The following is a 21,502-nucleotide window of genomic DNA, read 5'->3' on the forward strand; positions in this document are numbered from 1 at the left end:
TCAATTCAGTTCTGCCTCCCACAGAGAGGCAGTAGCAACCCTCAGAGCATATCCCTGCTGTGGATGGTCACAAGGACACAAAGGATGACCCAGCCACATCCAAGAGTTGAGCATTGCCCCGGCAAAGGCAGGCCTGGCCCAGCTGTCCCACAGAGCAGCATCCAGCTCAGGCCAGCAGCACCTTGCACCCCAACACTGGCCATACACCATATCTATCACTCCTTGGGCAGAGCCCTCAGTGCCATCCAGCCCCTCAGTGTTAAGGCCCTGCTGCCACGACAGCAGCAGCGCTCCCTGTTCAGGAGGGCACTCAGGACTGTGTGCAGGGTGTTTGTTGGCACCTGAGGTCCATGAGAGCAGCAGTGCCTGGCTGCCAGCGCTGTGCCAGAGCCTGGAGATGACTGCTCCGAGCACCAGCAGTGCCAGTCGGAGAGAGAACCACCGGGCGGCATGGCATGGATAAATGTTGTTCTTCTGTTTCTGGAGTCCCATACTGTTGTTATCAGATTTCTAAAGTCCATACCTCCTCAGTGTGTTATGGCTGCAGATCTTCACAGCACAGGCTCCTTCTACCGCATGTTGTTCTCTCTCAGGTCAGGGCTCCTCCAAGGCTCTCCCTGACTGGCTAACCCGCCCCCTTTTATCCCAGTTATCTTCATTAGCCACAGCTGCAGCCCAGTTAAGGACATCGCAGCTGCAGCCCATCAAGGGCAACTGGAACCTCTTGGGGCAGAGCCTATGTACAGATATTCTAGTACAATACATTTCCTCTACTACAGATAAATGCAGGGACAGCATCTCAGGCATCCAGCCATCCCAAGGGCATCCTCCTTGGGATACTCTTGGCCATGATTTATTGAGATCAACATATGATTCACCTCCAGACAATATTGTTAATTTGGGACTTCATTCTTCTGCTTAGAAATACTTTGTTCAAACAGTGTTGCAGGTGTTTCACACTTCACAAAACCTCACTAAACTATGTGAAAAAAACCCATTAGATCTGGTTCATATTTTTTCTTCAATAAACCAGGCAATTTAACTTCATTAACTCCAAAAAATAGATTAAAATACAAAAAAACTTGCAGGTACCTAAGCTGAGATAAAGTATAGTTTTAAATTTCAGAGACTATTTTTTATTTTCTCTTAGCAAGTGACTAGCTACTGCCAGATATAAGAATTATCTCAGAAAACTATCTATGCAGTTTCTAGTATCTTTTTAAAGCAGAAGTAGACTTAGAAGTCTACAAACCCAATGACTACTCAGAATTCTTTTCCCCAGGATGACTTACCAACACTTTCAGCTGACATTTCAACACTCACTCATGTTCATTGTATTTCTACAACACTTTATAGTTTTGATTAATCTGAATAGCATTCTCTAACAAACTCTATGTCTTTTTTATTAATGACACCTCCAGATAGCTTAAAAATATTGCTAAGAATACTCTAAAAAGCATAGAGCACAGAACTGGGAGGAACTGTACTAGTAACATCTCTTCATAAACTCAGTATTTATTCCTTTGTCGTGTTTCCACTTATTTGGACAACCAGCTCCTAGTAAGGATTATATATGTAGTTTAGCATGCTAACAAAACTGTTCTAACTGTATCTAATTCTGTATGCAATAAGGACATAAAGCAGTTGATGTGTCACTTGAACCCAGATCAAAAGTCATTACAGCTGATAATTTAATAGTGGTTTGTATATAAAGTGGATTAAATACTTCACTTATATATGTAAATATTTTAATGGTGAAATTTTTAAAATACAATTATGAATTTAAGTAATACATTTTACATGAACCTTACATGGTAGACAGGTTTCTTGCTGATACATCAAGCTTAAAATTCATACATTTCTGACTGAGGAATCTGAATTTAAAAGGTTCTCATCCCTTGGAAGCCTCAATACAAAAACCAAAACAAACCAACGACAAACACCAACACTGAAAACCGTACAGGGAAAAATCCCTTGCCTTTCAAGTCAGTAGAAAAATGGTTAAGTCTTGAAAAGAGCAAAAATATTGTTATATTTCATGGTGACTATTTTTGAAGAAATGAAAAGTTTTGTAAGAGCTTCTAGACTACTAAAACAAAACAAAAAAAAAAAAAGGAAAGCAAGCATCAAATTCTACACGCAGTTAGCTTGGGCTGGCAAGGAAATGTAAAGAAAATGAGTTGAAGCCCTTCCAGCCTCGCCGGCCCCGATTCCCGGAGGGAAGCTGGCTGCCGCGCGCGCCGCCGTTCGAATCCGCCTCAGGGCCGGGGGCGGTTCGGGGCGAGGGGGCGGGGGCGCGCGGTCACGTGAGCCCGGCGGAGGCGGCCGCTGCAGCCGCCGGCCCGGCCCGGCCCGGCTGCTGCGGGAGGGGCCATGGTGGGAGCGACATGAGCCCCGAGCCGGAGCCGGAGCCGCCGCCAGCCCAGGACCGGGCGGCAAAGGAGGAGGAGGAGGAGGAGGAGGAGCCCCCGCCACCACCACCGGCGTCGTCGTCGCCGCAGCCGCCGTCGTGGGAGGGCGGCGACGGCGCCAGGTGGGGCGGCTGCATCATGCTGGGCAAGAGGGTCGGCCTGACGGCGGGCGGCTGCGGCGCGGTGAGTGCACGGTGGGAGCGGGGGCTCCGCCGAGGTGGCGGCGGCTGCGTGCGGTTCCTGCCGGCCTGAGCGCGGCCGTGCGTTACGGGCTGGGCCGGGCGGCCCGTGGGTATCAGCGCCCGCCCGGCCGTGAGGGATAGCTCCCCTTCAGTGCCTGCCGAGGTGTTTCCTGGAGCGTCCTGCCCCTGGATGCCTTACGGAAGTTGAGGTGCGGCGGGTTCTTCGAGTCGGCCCTGCCCTACCTTGCCCTGCCCGACCCTGACAGCCCCGCTGCATTCTTTAGGAGTTTTATCCAGGGCGGAGTAACCTGCGTAACAGCACCTGTGAGCAGGTGGCTGTAAATAAGTTTTCTTTTAAAATGTATGAATCCGAGGTGTCTGGAAGGTAAAACTTAAGTTTTCCTTAAGAGCTCTTGGAAGTGCTCCGTATTGAACCTTACCCACGGGGTTACCGTATCGTATGCAGTTTCTGTAAGTGGCTGTGCTGTTTCGTCTCTTCACACTGAGCGCTCAGATCTTGTGCAAAAAGAGGAGCTGGAAGGGAGTTAGTGATCCGTGCCCTCGCTGCAAAGTTGCGTTTGTAAGTGTGGTAGCCGTGCCTAATTGCTTTCTGAAGAAAAAGGCTTAAGCCTTTCTCTAAGTACGTCAGTGTGCTCACAAGGTGCCTTAAACCCAGCTCAGAGGTCACATCCCTTGAGCTTTCGGCAGTAGATGACAGGTGACTTGTTTCAGGCAGGATGGTGCTGGCTGAGGCGATACAACTCATCTTATTTTGTGGGAGTTAACCCAGCGCTCCAGATGGAGTAGAAGAACCCAGGGGAAGGCACAAAGTAAATAAAACAGGTGATTCTGGAATGAACAGTTTTTGAAAGGGTACCGGTGCAAAACAAGGCAATGCCTTACCATGCTGAATCTTTTTCAGCAAATTGAAATCACATACATTTTTTTTTGCATCTGAATTGCAAGCTGTTAATAACTTTCCTTGAGGTATATTTATGTTCATGTGTACCTGAATAATTTAGTATTAGTTTGCTCACAAAGTTGGGTATGCTGAAAGCTCTGCATGTGCCAAAAGTTATAAAACAGTGTTAGGTTTGTGTCAGGGAGTCAGCATCTCCTTTGTGTGTTACCTGTCCTCCCACAGATAAGCATCTGTGCTGTCAGAGAGAAAATAGTGGGGCTGTTTTATGTGAAGGTGAAGAAGTATTTTTAGCTGTTATATTTAGTATATTAATGATGTAGCATTAATGTGATATCGTAGTTAGAGCTGAAGAATATTAAAAAAAATCCTGAAATGTGTATCTGTTTGATACACATACATTCTTTCTGCCTTACTTGTATTTGATGAAGATCTTAAGGTACTTTTAGTAGATGATTAATGCAGAGAATACGTAGAAAAATGTTCTGTGGAATTCATTAGTAAAGTAATTTCTTTTATGTAAGTTAATTCCAAAATGACAGCTTCACACTTCTTATGGTGTATCACTTCTGTATTGAGTCTTTCAGTTGTCTTTTAGAAATGGTTATGCCCTTCAAAAAGCAGGTTGGACTCTTCAAGAAGTGCAGCTGGTATCTGCTGTATGGTAGAATTGCTGTTCAGATTTGTGTGCAGTATGTCTCATTAAAGAGTCTAGTGTATATGGAATCTGAAATCAGACTACACAAGTATCTCTGAAAGAGTTTTGAAAAGTTAATGTTTTAGTTAAGAAACAGAAAGTTTCAGTTTTATCAGCTCAGAAGATGTGGTGAAAGAAACAGAGGATTGATCTCCTAACTGTATAGAAGAAAAATAGTTGAATTTTTTGACATATGAACAGGGGCTAGGAAATGGAAGGTACAGGCTGGGAAATTTAAAAAGAAATTAAAGAACTGATTTCTTTCTCTAATTTTGAAAAGTAAAACTCAAATGGAAATTAAATTTATAACTGACAAAGGCTCTAACCCATTTTTTTATTAATGGATGGATCTGATAAAGTTGGATTAAGTGTTAAAAAATGCTTTTGAGAACTTAATATATGCTCTTCTGTAAGTTTGAAAATTTAGCTTCAAAATGACATAAATTCTTAATTTTATAAAATGATCTGAGGTTTGTTTTCTGAGTGTATTTTTTGTCCCTTCCCTCTTAGTTGTGCCCTTGGAGGACTTTGTGATCCTCTAAAGCATCTCATATGAGACAGACCGCATGGGGCTCTAGCCTTGTCTCAGTAGTGCAGTTTTATCATGTTTGGGTCTGCATCTGTTCCTGACTGAACAGTCTGTTTTGTAATTGCAGTTCCTGCACCACCCTGTGATTCTCACATGATTGTCATATTGCTACAAGTCTCTCTGCCTAGACTTTATTGAAAGAGCGTATTCACAGTAAAATATGAGGGACTGGATCATGGCTTTAGATGTAGTTGCAGAGATCTGCTTGATTTCAGTGGGAGTGCATCCCAGGCATTTGGAAGAGGAGTCTTGCTGCTTGGACTGCTGCTGAAGAAATAAATACAGGAACGAATTTTTTGTGAGCTGCTTCTTTGGTCTCTGAAGAATGTCTTAATTTTGCATTTTTATTTTTACTCTTTTTTTGTATCACATCAGTAAGACAAAGTGGAAGAGTATGACCAAGTCTGTCAGATTGTGCAAGGTTTTCTCCTTTTATCCCTCCAGCTTGGGTGTAAGAAGCTTCTGGTTTTGGATGTAGCTGTAACTAACCTCACCTTGCTGAATGCACTGGGTTCACTGAATTGAAGAGCTGAAATACAAATGCTGAACAAATGACTTATGAATTGAGTTACTACCTCAAAATTAATAATAGTTAAACAATAGTACGTTTAACTAAATTCCAGTGGAATTAAATAATTTTTCTTGGCTGTATTACCATGACTTCAGTGAGCCTCAGAAATTTAAGTAAATGATGCCATGGGACATTTTGTTAGCTCTTGTGCAATCTTGTTATATATGAATTATGAATGCTGGTAGTATAAAGCTTAGCATGGCATTCAGAATAGTTGCACTGTGCACTTCATTTCTGGGCAACTTATTGTCGGTAAAATGTCACACTAAGGAAACTTTTCAGCAAAATAGCGTCATACTGTCTAAATAAAGTGCTTTTGTGGGAGAAATCCTAAATAGAGTGTGAAATAAAAAGTCACACATCTGTACCTCTTTGAGAATTAATCAGATGTTAGTTTCATGTTTTTGGACACTGCAAAATGTCACAGCTATTATGAAGCCCAAGATCTTTATATATTTTGGAAAGATAATATAAACATTCGGAACTGTACATTTTGGAATTTTGCCAGCCTTTATTATTTAAATTTTATATTGGTTTACACAGCGAAGCACAACTATATGTGCCCAAAGAATTACATATTCTTGCCCTTAGTGTTAGCAGTTTTCTTTTTTATACTCCATAAAAAATACAGCGCAGTAAAACTAAGGCAGCATGATTTAATATTTTGAGACTTTACTGAAACAGGTCTGAACTCAGTAAGCTGGTTTCTTAAATTTCTTGCTTGTAGAATTTAAATTATATTGCTGGTGGTAAAAACATAGTTTTTGGTAGTTCATTTGTCAGTTTGGGTGTCAAGTTCTTTGTGGACCACTGTTTTCTCCCACACAGGTTATTTTTACTGTTAAATCTGAATAATTAGAGATGAACAATATTACATTCTCAAGATTGCCAATGTAATTCTGAATCATCCCATCCTATTAGATTGACATTAAGCCTGAATTGTTACCAGGAATGTTTAACTGTTCTGTTTAAAAACAAATCATTCTGGTTTATATTTTTGCTGAGAGGGCACTTCTGCTGTTACAAGTCTACTGTTACTGATGCTCTGGGTTCTATCAGTGTGGATGTTGTTGCATTCCAAGAGAAGCACTGTAGGCTAGATCAGTAAAAACTTAAATTATCAAGTCATAGTTATATAATTAGTCATGAAGATCCTAACCTCGCCTGCTGGACAGGGAGTTTGAGTAACTATCTGCACTGTGGAGAAGCATGTGTATTAACTAAGCAGCCAGGGCTTTTTAGAGGAATTTCTCAGTGTTGTACATATTTCTAAGTTTTACAAAGAAAACTTAAACAGATAAATTGGCTTCCAACTTGCTGTAGTGTGATATGCTGGTTATATGTTACTTCTGTATGAAGTATTTTAATTAAGCAATGAGGTATTGTCTAGAGTGGAGCTTTCAGAATGTGGCAGGATGTATGGCAGTTGTTTTCTTGGGTGGTCTTCTTACCTCAGTGGCTTCAGCAATGAAGACTGAACCAGAAATGATCTTCGTGCTTTATGTGCCTTAAAATATTCTTGCTTCTAAACTTGTCCAGTCTAAACTGAAACAGGAATGTGTTCCCAGCAGGAAATACAGTATGGCATGACATTTTAGACCTTAAGAATAGATTGTGTAAAGTGCCACTTATTTTCTTGTATTTTAGTGTAAGGAGGTGGTGGCAAATTTTTTAACACCCTTCGTGTCATGTCACTCCCAGTTCAATGAATCCCATTTGTACCTTTCTGCAAATATTTTTATTGCAGTTTGGAGGAAACTGCTTCAGTATTCCACCATATCTTTGGTAGTGTTCCTTTTCTTTCTGTGGGCCTCTTGTGCTTCTGTAAAATAGATTATTCAACAATGAATATTGCTTAAAGCTCCTGAACGAAACAGTCATAGGATAAGATGAGGATCTTTATGTAGAGCTATTAAAAATGGTCAGAACATCAGAAGAAGAGGATTAGCTAGACAGGCACATCACATGTTAATGCAGTAATATAGTGATAATCTTTTTCCTAACAGGGGAAGTTCTTTTGAACATGTGTTAGTAAGCCACTGCTGAATACTAAACTCATTTCTTTCATTGTACTCTTTTTTTTCCAGGATCACATTCCGATGTTGTAATCATCTTATATGTGGAATTAAAATTGTTTCTTCTTGTTTGCATTGCTTAAATTAATATACATTAATTTCCATCTGCCATTTAATTTGTTCTATACATTCCACAAACTTCTCTTGTTCTTTGCCATTGCTCTCATTGCCCTATAACTCTTCCAAAGTGAATTGCTTTTTGTCATCAGTGAACTTCGTCACTTCACTTTCATCCTTTTTTACAGCTCACTTCTGAATGCGTTGAACAACATAGGCACTAGGACAGAGCAGGAGGAGTCATCCGGTAATGTCGCTGTGCTGTATGAACAGATTGCAGTCAGTTTATTTCTTTTTTTTTAAATTGTCCTGGGTTTTTTTTTGTGCGTGTTTTGGGGTTTTTTGTGGATTGTTTTTTTTTTTTTTGTTTGTTTGTTTGTTTTCCCTACGTGTGTATGTTTGCTTTTCTTTTCTTTTCGATTCCTGTGGAAAGTTTGCTTCCTTTAAGAGCCTTTAGTGAGTATCTTTGAGTGCGTTTGCTGAATTTTTGGAAAGCTTATTGATGTGATCTGCCTTAGCTATACATGTGCTTTTGAGAACTCCAGGAACTTTTTAAGACACAATTTCTCTTTGCAAAATCTTCACTGGCTTTTTCATTTTGAATGAATTGTTTTCTGATACTCTAGACCTGTGCAATATGATTTAGCCTAGCTTTCTGTTAAGAAAGTCTGTTACGATCTTCCAGTCCAGATGAAGATCTGCTTAAGGTGTTTGTTTTGCAGCTGAAATACAAGTTTGGACGGTGTATAATCTGAATAAGTTATGATTTATATTGCAGCTCACAAGACATACCTAAAATGCTATACTGGATTGGAAAGCACTTTCATTTGTATTCTATGTATTTTTGCATTGAATTTTTGCCAGCAAAAATTCCAGCAAGCAGAGCATTTCTGGTGAACAGTTGGAATTAAGGTGGATCCAAAATGCTTCTGTTTGAAAATTAAAGAAAATAGTCACTAGAAAGTTTTCTGGGGATACTGAATGTTTGTCTCTATCTGGGTAAGGTGTGGAAGAAAGAGAATTCATCGTGAAGTTAGATGGATTGGTGGCATAATACTTGTTCAAGAATAAGCTAAAATGATTAAATAGTCTTGTAGTGAGATGTACCAGGAGAAGTTTGCATTTGAAATGGTTGTATTTTGGGGGAAACTAATGAAATAGTAATGAAGATAAGTGTGTAAAGGGAATGAATTTTATAATTTGTCATGAACTTCAGAATCTGAATGATTGATACATGAAAGCATGTTTCTTGGAGTGTTTTACTGATTCTGTTAATTCAGTTCTTTTCCTCTTGAAAATACCAGAATTGACATAGTGGACTGCAGTGCAGGTGGTAGTGTAAAAAATGACTATTTGAATCAGTTAATTTTTGTAGTGGAAAATGTTTCTGTAGGCGCTTAGAAAAAAAATAATTAAACTCATACTAATTAATTAGAGTGTTGTTTTACATATTGCAGGACAGTGAGTGCTCTTTGCAAAGTTATGTCTGTACTGCAAGTAGAACAAGCAACTAGCAGACTCTCCTGAGGGACCCTAGTGCTTGGTGGGAAGGAATTTCCCAGGGGATGGTGTAGGGGGACAAAAGCAAGTTCCTGTGGTTGTCAATTCAGAAGTTCAGTTTGAGTTTGGTTGTTATCTGCCTGAAAGATAATAGGATTATGTTACTGGAAAGGTACTTTAGGGAGATACCTTCCTCTTCAGGACAGGATCAGCAGTGAGGCCTGAGCAGGTTGCCCAGGGCTTTTCCAGGTGCACGATGAAACAAACCTTTCATGTCCAGCTCTGCTGCTTCACCCTTATGGGAAAAAAACCCTATTTATCCAGTTGAAACTTTTGCTTAATTTGCCTAGCAGGACTGTGTGGCCCTCATCAAAACAGAAAAAATTTGAAAAGGTGCTCTGGATGACTTCAGGATTTGAACAGTCACAAGTGATTTTATTCTGAAAAAAGCATATTTCTTCAGAAAAATAAACAGGCATTCTTGAAATTGATGTTAAGATGCTTTTGCAGGCATTCAAACAATTTTAATTATTACATTATAGATTTGAATTAACAGATAAGTAGTTATCTAAAAACTGTATGAATAATAAATACCGCCTGTTCTTAGTTCGCTCTGCAGATCTAGGACTGGCTATAAGCTTGCATTTTGCTGCAGAGTATTTTAGGGTGAATTGTATTAGCTGTTCTTCAGAATGTCTTAGGTAAGATATTGTTACTAATACTAGAATGCATTTCCCTCCTCCTTTTCTATGAGCAATTATTACCAACTGGATTTATCATTTTGACATTCTTTCATGGATTTATGAATGTTCAACAGCTGTTTAGCTTTGCAAAAAGATTGTACTGCCTCCCAGTAGTTATCCCAAATTAAGTTTCAGATTTACTCTGAGGCCAAGAAAGGCAGAAGAAAAAAATGTTTTTTTAGAATTAGGCAGTGAAAAGAGGCATTGAAGGAGCAAAATGTAAAACTGGAGAAATAACAGATGTTTTGTTAGAACTTTTAAGGCTTCAGATTTTACAATGATGGCCTAAAACTTGTATTGTTAAGCATTTGAGATGAAGTAATGTTTTGCTCATTAATGATTGTGCAAGTATAAAACCTTGACAAACAGCTGCATTTGAAGGCTGTTATAATGTTCATACATAGTTTCGCAGCCCACACACAGTTCTGTCACGTTAAATAGAAAAGTAGTTTCTACTCATATGAGTAGAAAATAGGTCCTTAACAAATTTAAGGCTTTTCTGAGGACACTTACAACACTTTCAATTTTGAGGGCAGTGAATGAGGCATGCAACTTCTATGTTGACCATATCTGCACTATTTCTGAAATCCTTTTTTATTTCTCAAATCCCTACGGGGTTCAGTAGGTTGTTCCAATACTGTTTATTCAAGAAGCCTAAAGGTCCTGTGCTTCAAGGTTTATAACCATTTTTTACATACTCAAAAGTTCTCTGTGTAAATTTCATGAAGTTTTGTTGCAGGGTATTTTCTCAATGCAGAAATGAACCTCACCCAATAGTTCTGATACAGCTTTATGAAAAAGGCAAGTGTGAAATGTTTTTAGAAAACTCTTAGAAAACTCTTTGATTTTGAACTGAGTAAAGAGTTTTCATTGTTGTTTTTTTTTTTTTTTAATTTGTGGACCAGGCTGTGTACATGATCAATCATAAACTATTTTGGTTTCTTAAAAAATAAGTTGATACTTGATTAAAAATTGGAAGCTTCTGTGATAGAGTTTTTGGGAGCTACAGTAAAGATGAACATTCAGAAGTAGCTATCTTCATCAGTCCATTTGATACTGTCAGTAAACTTTCCTGGTTTCATGATCTTAATTTTCCAATGCAGCCCTTAGCACAAGATTTTTAATTAATCTACGTATTTAGGACGCTGTAAAGAGAATGGAAAGAAAATAATCAACTTTAGTCAAAGTGGATAATATATTGGTAGTTCTAGTATGTTTGACATAGAATGCTTGTCTTATTTTTAACAGGTACATGTTCCTTTCATGATCCTTTTAGTTTTTCAGGTCATGGCTTGAATCCAAAAGGCTTTGGTGTTTTCTGTTTTTTTAGTAGGTTGGTGCAGCTAACTGTAAGCTGTGTGATGTGGCCAGAAATGACTTGCAGACTGTTTTAATCTCCATGCTTGTCTTTGAGTGTGTATGTACATCATTTTTCTGCTAAACTGTATAAGTCTCAGATCAAATTTGCATGTAATAAAAATACTATTAAAAAACTCTAAACACTCCAAAACTTCATTTTTCATGGCATTAAAAATGTTTGCCAAATGCAGACCAGATATTAATGATGCAGCAGCATACTTAGCAGTATAAAGTTGTGAGGGAAGTAAAGTGGAGGCAGGGGTGTCCCTTACCTACTCTGCTGTTAAATTTGCTTTTTTCAGAGGAAACTGCTGTGGAAGGGGTCTTCAGACTTCAGTGTAATTAGTATTAAGTGCTAGTCTGACTGACAGACATCTTGGCAAAAATAATATTCATAAAATTGTTGTCCTATTACCTTATATAGAAGTACTTACAGACTTCATATATGAGGAGGATATTTTTTTACCCCCATAGCCTTTGGAATCTTTGCTATTTAGAAATTAAAAATTGCATGTTAATAACTCTAGAAAGCTTTCCAGAGATAATCTTTGATCTATGATATTGTTTCCAAGGAGAAAGAGAATTGTTTTCTTCAATTTGTCATGCTTGGAAGCAAGCTGCAATGTAGAAAATACATTGAACCTTACTAGCTAGAATACACTGCTCCTGCAGGTTTTGATAAACTGATGGATCTAAAAATTATTACAGATCTATGCATTTACTGTTTAAACACTTGGAATTTCTTTACAGTTTTTACTCTAGACAGTTAGGTTAAATGAATCTTGTAATGCAAGCATTTTCAACACATGTGATTTCTACCAATTTGATCAAAAGTTTTTGAGCAGGGGAAAACCATGGAAGGTGTCCGTACTCTACCTTCATCATAGGTTGTCTTGACTTTTTTTTTGTGTTCAGTGCGAGATCCTGAGTTTCAGGCTCGCCCTGGTGTCCACTTGCTGAAATGAGTCAGATATTTATCAGATTTTTTTTGATATTTATGACTGGGTAGTGTCCCTTTAACTGAATTCTGCATTATTAAATTGCGCTCTTTTGTTGGAGTGAAATGGCCTTGGATTGGCTGGAAACACTGAAAAACAGTCTTCTGCAGGATAGTTGCTAGGAGAAAGGCAAAGATAATTTTGGAACACAAAAACTATGTAAAACAGTTACTATGCCAAGGGGTAGTCAGAAATTAAAACATCATGGAATGTTTTTGATTGGAAGGAACCTTGAAGATCATCTAATTCCTACCCCTCCACCAGTGGAGAAGATTCCATCCACTAGGGAAATTGCTCAGGGCCCCATCCAGCTAGCCTTTAACTCTTCCAAGAACTTGATGCAGTGCCTCACTGTTTGTTGAGTGAAGAATTTCTTCCTCATACCTAATCTAAAGCTGTCCTTTGTTCTTTTTAAACCACTCCCCTTCTCCTATCACATTCTCCCCAATAAAAAGTCATCGTTCTTTTTTAAAAGTCACTCTTTTTTAAAAGACTCCTTCAAGCAGTGAGAGGCCACAGAGGTCTCCCTGGAGCCTTCTCTTCTGTTCTCGGAGGCTGAGCAACCCCAGCATTCCCAGCCTGTCTTCACAGGAGAGATGCTCCAGCCTTCTGGTAACTTTGTGGCCTCCTCTGGACCCACTGTAACAGATCCATGTCCTTCCTCTATTGACGGCTCTGGAGCTGGACACAGTGTTACAGGTGGGGTCTCATGACAGCCGAGTAGAAGATCAAAAATCCTCTCCCTTCACTTCCTGGCTACTCACTCACGCTTTAACGCAGCCCAGGATGTGGTTGGCCTTCTAGGTTGTGAGTGCGTATTGCTGGCTTATGTCCAACTTTTCATCCACAATAACCCCCAAGTCCTCCTCAGGGCTACTCTCATTCTTCTCCCAGTCTGTGTTCATGTCTGTGATTGCCCTGACCCAGGTGCAGCACCTGGCACCCAGACCTCTTTTACTTAATGAGATTCTTGTGGGCCCAAATCTGAAGTTTGTCCCGCTCTCTGTGGATGGCAGCCTGTCCTTCCATTGCAGCTGTACTGCACAGCTTTGTGTCATCTGCAGTCTTGCTGGAGCTGCGCTCTATCCCACTGTCTGTGTCAGGAGTGAAGATATTGAAGACCACTTGTCCCACATTAGAGCCCTGAGGGACACCACTTGTCACCAGCCTCCACCTGAACACAGAGCCACAACTCTCTGGCTGCATCCATCCAGCCAGTTCCTTATCCACCAAATGGTTCACACTTCAAATCCATGTGTCTCCTATTTGGAGGTAAGGGTTGTCACATGGAGCTGTGTTGAAGGCTTTACAGAACTCTAGCTAAATGATGTCTGTCAGTCTCCTCTTGTCGACAATGGCTGTCACTGCAGAGAAGCCCACTCAATTGTTCAGCACCTCTGCTTAAATCTCTTTCAGGAAGAAAGCAAGCAAGCAGCAGTTCTGGTTAAATGCATCTTTCCCAAGGGTTCTGCCCATTTAATCTAAATAAAAAGATTTCATTAATCTCATCTGGGATCAAGTCCTTTGATCTTGAATGGCAGCAGTTTCACAAAATCATGAGTACTTTGATAGTTTGCTAATTCTTTCTGGAATTGCTTGTTGACCAGTAGAATAGTTCCACAGTCTGAAGTCTGTATTTGCAGACACAAGCACAGAATCAGTTGGTCAGCAATCAATAGAAAACAGTTGTCCAGATGACATAAACAGCTCCTTATTGTCTCATACTTTGGCATTTTCAAATACAAAAATTGTTGCTCTTCTGATTATGTACATTGTCATGGTTTTGTTGAAGCAGTGCTGTGGTCTTAATGAAGTGGATGTGTCTTGTCACTTGTGGAGGAAGCAGGGAGAGGTATACCATTTGTCACCTTGTCGTGGAAGGGTTGTGAATGTGGGAGGAAGCCTAAAGACATGTTGGAGGTGAGAGCAGTACAGGACAATGTCAGGAATAATGCCAATAATTCTTTTCAGTCAGCAGGTGTTCAAGGGAGCAAACTTGAAGTTCCCTAGAGATCTTTTATTGTTTTGTAATACAAAACAATTTCTCCTCCCTTGTTTGGCTTATTGTTGTTCCCAAGGGCTTGGTTAGTAGGTCATGCTGAAAAGTGGTTATGCTCAAAACATGTTTGTAAGAGATATTTGCACATGTAATGAACTGGATGTGTACAACCACTGCATTTGTTTTTTTTTCTTAGCAACAAGGTATTGGTCGGCCGAGTGTATACCATGCAGTGGTGGTCATATTTCTGGAATTCTTTGCCTGGGGGCTCTTGACAACTCCAATGCTAACCGTAAGTATCGTTCATCAGCTGTTGTCTTGGTATTGACAAATGTTAATTTGCTAATTTCTAGGGATTTTGGGTTTAATTTGCTTTTTATTAATGCATATCTCATTACCTCAATTCCAGAAGTCTAAGCAGCTGAGATCTGGACTGCTGAAAGACTAGAAGAGAAAGAAAAATAAATTAATTCTGCTGTACTGCTCTTTAACTCTTATTTGCCTTTTAGACTGATACCTGTTTAGTCTATTGATTAAAGTATCTTTGGAAATTCTGGCTTTTTCAAGACTTCATAGTTCAGTTAATCTTCCCATTGTAACAACTGAATAAACTATGCAACCCTTCATTAACTATGTATATTCACATGGGCTGATTGTTTTGTCAGTATGTAACTTAAAGTGCAAAGGCATTCATGTAAGAAATGGATTTCATAAGTATTTATTTTGTTCTGGTTATTTTCTAGATGAACAGATAATTTGAGTGTTTGGTAATAGGATATGAAGCATTTAATTTGAGGGCACGGATCTCGTTCATTTTAGTGGGGCCTGCCTGTGGGCAATTGCAGGAGGTCTACTTCTACTAGTCCAGGTTTTCATTGCCTTATACTTGAGACCACTTTGAAAACATGGCAAGCAAATTTTGTATGATTGAAAGAGTTATTTTTTTTATTTCTCCAAACTCCAAGTAAGATAATGTACATAACTCTTGGAATGTGTTTGCATGTGTTTGCCTAACTTTTCTAAAGACAGTCACTGCACTTCTTAACATAATTTAGTAATAAAGAAGTTCACATAAACAGTTGACACATTTCCATAAAGCAGTTGTCTCACAAAATGACTGTCCTCTCATCCTGTCTTGCTGGTGTCAAAGTATAGGGAAGCTTACTGGGTGCTCTTTCTTGTATTTTCTTTTTCTTTGCTTTTTTTTCTTAACCAAAGTGCTCAATTTCAACTTGCCCAAGTTTGACACTACTCATTTAAAAGGATAAATATGCAAATTATAATTCTTACAGATCTGTAAACCCACACAAATTTTAATAAAACTGTGTGTTATAGGTGGGTTGTTCAATAGTTGCCCATTAGTATACTCCAATTGGAATAGGTCCATAGTTGAGGGTAATCATCTTTATTCGTAATCAGCTTTGTAAACACTGAATGGCTGCTGTGGGGTTTATATAATTTCAAGTCTGGTTTGATACTTAGCACCTGTCTTGTGATGTAGTGGTAGCTTACATTGGCCTGCTTATGAGCTAGCAGTACTAGATGCCATGTAGAGAGTGATATCTTATCAGCAACGTTCAGCCTTTGATCTGCCAGCTGCCTACTTCTGCTCAAGCAGGTTTGTCAGGTAGGAAGGGCAGAAATAATAATGTCTGGCCTGTTGATCAAAGCTCATGGTTACTCAATTTTTTGTGGGTTTTTTTCATTATTCTGTAGGTCATTGTTCACTTTCAGTCTAATTAAAATGTTGCATACTATGAAAATAAATTGTTTGATGGCTGAGAATATTTAAAGTTAAATTTTTAAATTGCTTTTACACTTCTTTTGACATCTGTCAGCAAAACTGTACTGTGTGTTACATGACACTATACTTGGAGAAGAAAAGATTTCAAGTGTTTATAAAGCACACAAAGGCTATTCTAGTCAAAGACTGCCCAGATGTTATGGACATTTTTTTTTTTATTTATGGACTTGTAACCAGTGCTAGTAGCAATATTAATTACTTAATGATATGTTCTCTCTTCAATATATATCTATATATTTTGAATATGTATCTATTGGTAGAACTTGACTAAAGCAGTTCCCTACTCTGCCAGTTTGTCAACTTCTCTTGTCTATAAAGTAACAAATTAATATCCAAGACTTGAACTTAGTATCAGCAAGGGTTGCCTCTCAGGAAAAAATACTAGAAAACAGCTCACAGGTAATTAGATTTGACTCTCTGAGTTTCCTATTTTTGTTTGTTTTGTTTTGCTTTTCTTTAACTTAGAAGACATCTACTTTTAGATCTGTAATTTGAATTCTGGTCTTTTTTTTTTTCCTCAGTTCATAAGATCAGTGTTCTAACAGGTGAAGAATTGTTTTAAATACCTAATCAAAGAATGATGCCAGGAGGGAAAAGTGATGTGAATAAGGAGAATTATCTGACCAGTAATTAGTAAGAGAATCACCACTTTGATTAAACCTATGATTTGAGAATCTGAGTCCTCCTATAAAAATGATGCTGATATTTTTCAGTGACACTTTCTCAGTATACATATAAGTAATTTTTGTAATTGGTGGCACTTATCTATAAATATCAGGTGCAAATGAACATGAGTTTTGTTTGAATCTGAATTTTTGCGCATATGTGTTTTGAACATCACAATAATTTTTTTTTTTAGTCAATATGATAGCACCTGTGAGGCCCTTAACTCTCTTGCATATTTATGGTAAATCTGTTTAGCATAGATTAACATTCTTTCCCTTGAATTAGGACTGCTGATAAAGCACCTTACATGAATTTGTAGCTGTATTTAAATACTCAGAAATCTTGCTGGTATTTATAAGCATCTACTTACTAATTGGAAGTGTTTCTAACTGTATGGCTATTAAATAGCAGCTGTGTGTTCAGTTGTGAATATAGCACTATTTTTTCTTAGTCAATGTAATTTAGCAGAATCTCATTTTCACTCTTAAATATTGAGAGTGTTTGAGTCAACCTTTTAAATGAAGTAGCTACATAAAAATTTTGTAATTTGTACTGCCTGGAGATGGTTTTTGCTTGCATTGGTCCTCTTTTTGAGCAGTGTCCCAACCAACTATCTCTGCATTACAGTCTTTGCCAGCATAGGAACTTATGCGAATAAATAGATATTAAATCGTGTTTACATTTTCTTGTGATGACAAAAAAGAGGTAGAAGATACTTTGATTCTCATTGTTCCAGGGTTTTTGTTTTTGTTTGTTTTTTTCTTTTAGTTTTTATTTTGGGATAGGATACTTTTTTTCTAACAAGTTCTCATAGACCTATCCTGTTTTACAAATCAAATTTAAACTTGGAATCAGCTCTCTCCTGACTCTCATTATTAAGATGGTGCTTTTTTTCCCCCCTCCTTCAGGTCTTACATGAAACTTTTCCCAGTCATACATTTTTAATGAATGGTCTTATTCAAGGTGTTAAGGTAAGGATGTTTTTTAAACCTCTGACCTAAATATTCTGTGTGTTTTCATATTTTGACTTGTCTCAACTACATTTTCCATAAGAACATAACAAAACACTGAGAATGTAGTTAATTCTTAAATCATTTTTTTACTGTAGTGGTTGTTTCTTGGGCTGAATTCAAGTTTTACTGCGAAAGTGGCAGTATCTCGAGACAAGTGGAATGTTTCTCAGAAATTTAAATTCCTCTCATTTGAATAGGTTCCACTTGTAGCTATTTGCAATTTTGATAAGGATCTGTCTGAAAATAAAGCTAGGTTTTTGTCGTCTGCTTCCTAATGTTAAATGATTTATATCAGAGGAAAATTAATGCAATCATGATGATACCATTGAGGTAGAAAATGAAGCATTTGATCACTGTGATTTTGTCTTAAAATGCGGCATAAGAGCTAATTTTCATCAGGTTTGTTTATTTCCTGGTCCTATTTTTTTAATCAGCTCTTGAACATTCTGTGATATTCAAGATATTCAGGGCCATTTATAGCTTACTTAGACCACTGCATTCCCACAGTGGTTATGCTGAATTGTGGCCACAAAAAAGCTTGCAAGAGTTTTATAGCGTAACTAATGTAAAGTCTTATCTTTCATAATTCTTGTGCTGAGAGGCTGCAAAGCCCTTGCTGAAACTTATGACTAAGATAATTTATAGTGCTCAGAAATTATTTTTCCCTATGTCGCGTAACAAATCTAAAGCATTGCTTTTAGCTGAAAGAACATAAAATCCTTAGGATCACCTGTCTTTCATGGTGAACTGGCAGAACACAGTGCACTTGGGATGTTTGTCTCAGACTGAAAGAGGAAGTTATCTTCTCATTGTTCTCATAGAAAAACAAAGCTCATGTTCCTCTTCCTGTTATAAGTTTTTCTCTCACACTGCAATATAACTGTATATTAAAAGTAGTAAATAGAGGGTTGCTCATAGATTTTGTGCAGAGCATGCCTGTAGAAAAGTGCAGTAATGTAATGAATATTTGGATTGCTTCAACAGGTCTAATAAACTGGGGATCAAAGACTAGGGAGATCTTGTACTTCTGTGTCTTTTTTCTTTAAAACTTTGTTTGTGAAACATTGGAAATGTTTTTGACAGCAAAACATGTTAGTTCATGTTGCACTGAAATCTGATTCTAAGGAACAGAAACAGTAATTTCAACTGAGTAAGACATGTAACTTTCCAAGGATCTGGTAGTCTGGCTTTACAGCTTTTGCTCTCAGTCTACTTACTGGAAATGTTGAAAATCAGGTTTGTTTGTAAGGATTTGACAGAACAGTTATTTAGTACAGCAAGTCTGTATGCATATGTTAAACTTGTGTGACTACATTTGAATAAGAGAGGTAAGCTAAAGTTAGCCAGAGTAGGCTTCCAGGGTATTAAGGTGCTTACAGAACCATGCATTTACTAATGTTTGGACTTAGGGCGCAATTGGATTGATAAATGAAGAATGTACTGATTAGGAGGAGCTGTTCCCCAGTTAACAAACCTGTGAAATCCTTTCCTATTTTAATTCTCCTGTGTAATAAAATGGATATGAGGCCTAGATTCTAGGACTTCATGAAATTCTGGAAAAATCTAGTATTTGATGCTTAGTTAATTTTTTCTGGTTTTACTGTACATGTGAGTCTGACCTTTGCCACAGGAATCTCATTATGGTGTCCCATTATCTCAAGTTGCCAGGTCTGCTCAAATGATCTTAATAGTTCTTGCTATTTACAGGTGTACTGTACAGGGTGAATATATAGTATAAAGCAGTAAGTGTTTAATTTAATTTAAACTGTTAAATTTGTTGAGAGAGCAGTTATGTTACCCAAAGCCCTCTTCTGGGACAGTCCAAGTTAGAGGGCAACTTGGGTTTGAAATCTAGCACTGAGTCTCTTGATAGAGGCTAAGATAATGTCTTTTGTGGAACTAGACTGTATTTTGGAGGTGTTAAAGATTTTGAGTCTGTGTTACTTCTATATTGAATCAAATGGCACTTGAAAGAACATAAGCTCTTTTTTTTTATTTTTTAAATTCACTCAGGTTTGATTTGAAACATAAAACATCAGAATCACAGAAAACTAGACTGTAGAACAAATAATGTCAATTTTCAGTTATCTACTTTATTCTTTTCTTATATTGTAAAGTGAGCCTTGGAAATGTAGCTGCCGACATACTAATTGTTTTTCTTCTGTCACAGGGTTTTTTGTCATTTCTCAGTGCTCCACTAATAGGTGCTCTCTCAGATGCTTGGGGAAGAAAGTATTTTCTTCTGCTTACAGTTTTCTTCACCTGTGTCCCAATTCCATTAATGCGAATAAGCCCATGGTAAGTGGTACAAACTGCAGTAGCAGTCCTGTCAGGAGAGCAGATATTCAGAGAAGATGTTTGGGGAAATGGGAGAGGGACAATAAGACAAGAAGAAAGCAGCTTTCCTTTCAAGACATGATTGCATTATTCTGGAGGTTTTCTGTTCAAGAGGTATTCAAACTGTGTGTCCTAAAAGTAGAAATAATGGAATATGAACTATATTCATACAAGTAAAGCAGTTCTTTTAAGGATTTGGCAATCCCATCTATCTCTATTTTAAGATCAGCTGTTAATTTTTTCCCTTAGTGACTGACAGTAATAAATTTGTTTTTAAAGCTAAATGAACCTTATCATTTGTTTGCCAAACAAAAGTATAATTGTTGCAAGTGAGATCTTTTACCTCTTTGATTAGTACTTTGAAACCAAGTCAGTACTGCTCAGTTAAGACTTTATTTGCATTTACATTAATTGTGAAACTTGGAGGAATTACAAAAGAATTTTGTTTACAGTCTGAATGCATTCAGAGTTCAGGTTCCACAGCATTATATGTATCATAGTTTATTCCTTAACTGGCTGATGAAATAACTTCTAAGATAGTTAATTTTTCATAACTTGAACTTGAGAGGGTAAAAATCTATGGATACCACGTCCTCAAAGGACCACTTCTTCCTTTTTTAGGCTGATGTATAGTAAACAGAAGAATATAAAAGAATTTAAATGCTGTTTTTCAGTATTTAAGTGAGACTGTACAGTCGTTCATTCATCTCCAGTAAAGTTCTGTGTTAGTTCTCAAGGAACCCTCCTCTTAGGCTTAAACACAAACTTGCTTATTAGTAAGATAAAAAGCAAGAGATCTTAGTTCAAATTTTCTAATTTTTGCTTTTAAATTATTAGGTGGTACTTCGCTTTGATTTCAGTATGTGGAATATTTTCTGTTACCTTTTCTGTAATATTTGCCTATGTAGCTGATGTAACAGAAGAACATGAAAGAACTACAGCCTACGGACTGGTAAGATATGCTCAATTTGTGGAAAAAGGTCAGATTATGACCTTCATATTGAACTTGTGTTTTGATGAACAGATTGTTTCCTGATTAAAGAGTTTGATAAAGAAGTGTACCATGGCTCAAGACACTGGATTAGTGTTCACACAGTGAACGGAGTGCTGCGTGCTCATGGGAGCAGAATTAATATTTGACAACTTGCATACAGGGCATGTGTAAGAAAGAATGTCTTTAAGTTTTGCAAACAGAACATTAAATGTTAAAGACAATGCAAGTAATATAATTTAGCATAGTTCTCCATCACCTCTAAGTTGCATAACTACTTCATATGACTTCTTTTTTGGTATAAAATGGCCTTTTCTAATGTTAGAATGGGAAGAGTAAGGATGAAAATGCATAAAACAGTATTTTTAATAACTTAGACATGATCCTTCTTCATGATTAAAAGATGAGGAAAATAACTTGCTTGGTTAGTACAAGCTAGTCCATTCAGAGGTAATATAATTCCTGCTTAGTTTGCTTTCCTAATATCTATATTACTTTAAGTTTTGGAGGTCTATTGATAGACGTCCTTAGCTTTTAAACTTTTTTTAGGCAGGCATTTAAATGTACTGACAACTTTTTCAGTGAAATCAC

The 21,502-nt window shown here is 37.9% G+C and overlaps 1 protein-coding gene across 2 annotated transcripts in view; it reads left to right on the forward strand.

Annotated features, from left to right (window-relative positions):
• Positions 1-2,309: 2,309 nt before the first annotated feature.
• SLC71A2 (solute carrier family 71 member 2) overlaps positions 2,310-21,502 on the forward strand; it is a 30,311-nt gene continuing 11,118 nt past the window's right edge. The window contains exons 1-6 of one of the 2 annotated variants that reach the window (XM_054651771.2): positions 2,466-2,594; positions 7,690-7,748; positions 14,297-14,392; positions 17,479-17,541; positions 19,754-19,881; positions 20,758-20,872. In XM_054651771.2, coding sequence (XP_054507746.2) covers positions 14,384-14,392; positions 17,479-17,541; positions 19,754-19,881; positions 20,758-20,872 — 315 coding nt within the window. In that variant the 5' untranslated portion in view covers positions 2,466-2,594; positions 7,690-7,748; positions 14,297-14,383. Of the gene's footprint in view, positions 2,595-7,689; positions 7,749-14,296; positions 14,393-17,478; positions 17,542-19,753; positions 19,882-20,757; positions 20,873-21,502 lie in introns of both variants that reach the window. The other variant, XM_054651770.2, reaches the window with a different exon arrangement.

This window comes from Agelaius phoeniceus, chromosome Z, assembly GCF_051311805.1.
Source record: "Agelaius phoeniceus isolate bAgePho1 chromosome Z, bAgePho1.hap1, whole genome shotgun sequence".
NCBI classification, from domain to species: domain Eukaryota; kingdom Metazoa; phylum Chordata; class Aves; order Passeriformes; family Icteridae; genus Agelaius; species Agelaius phoeniceus.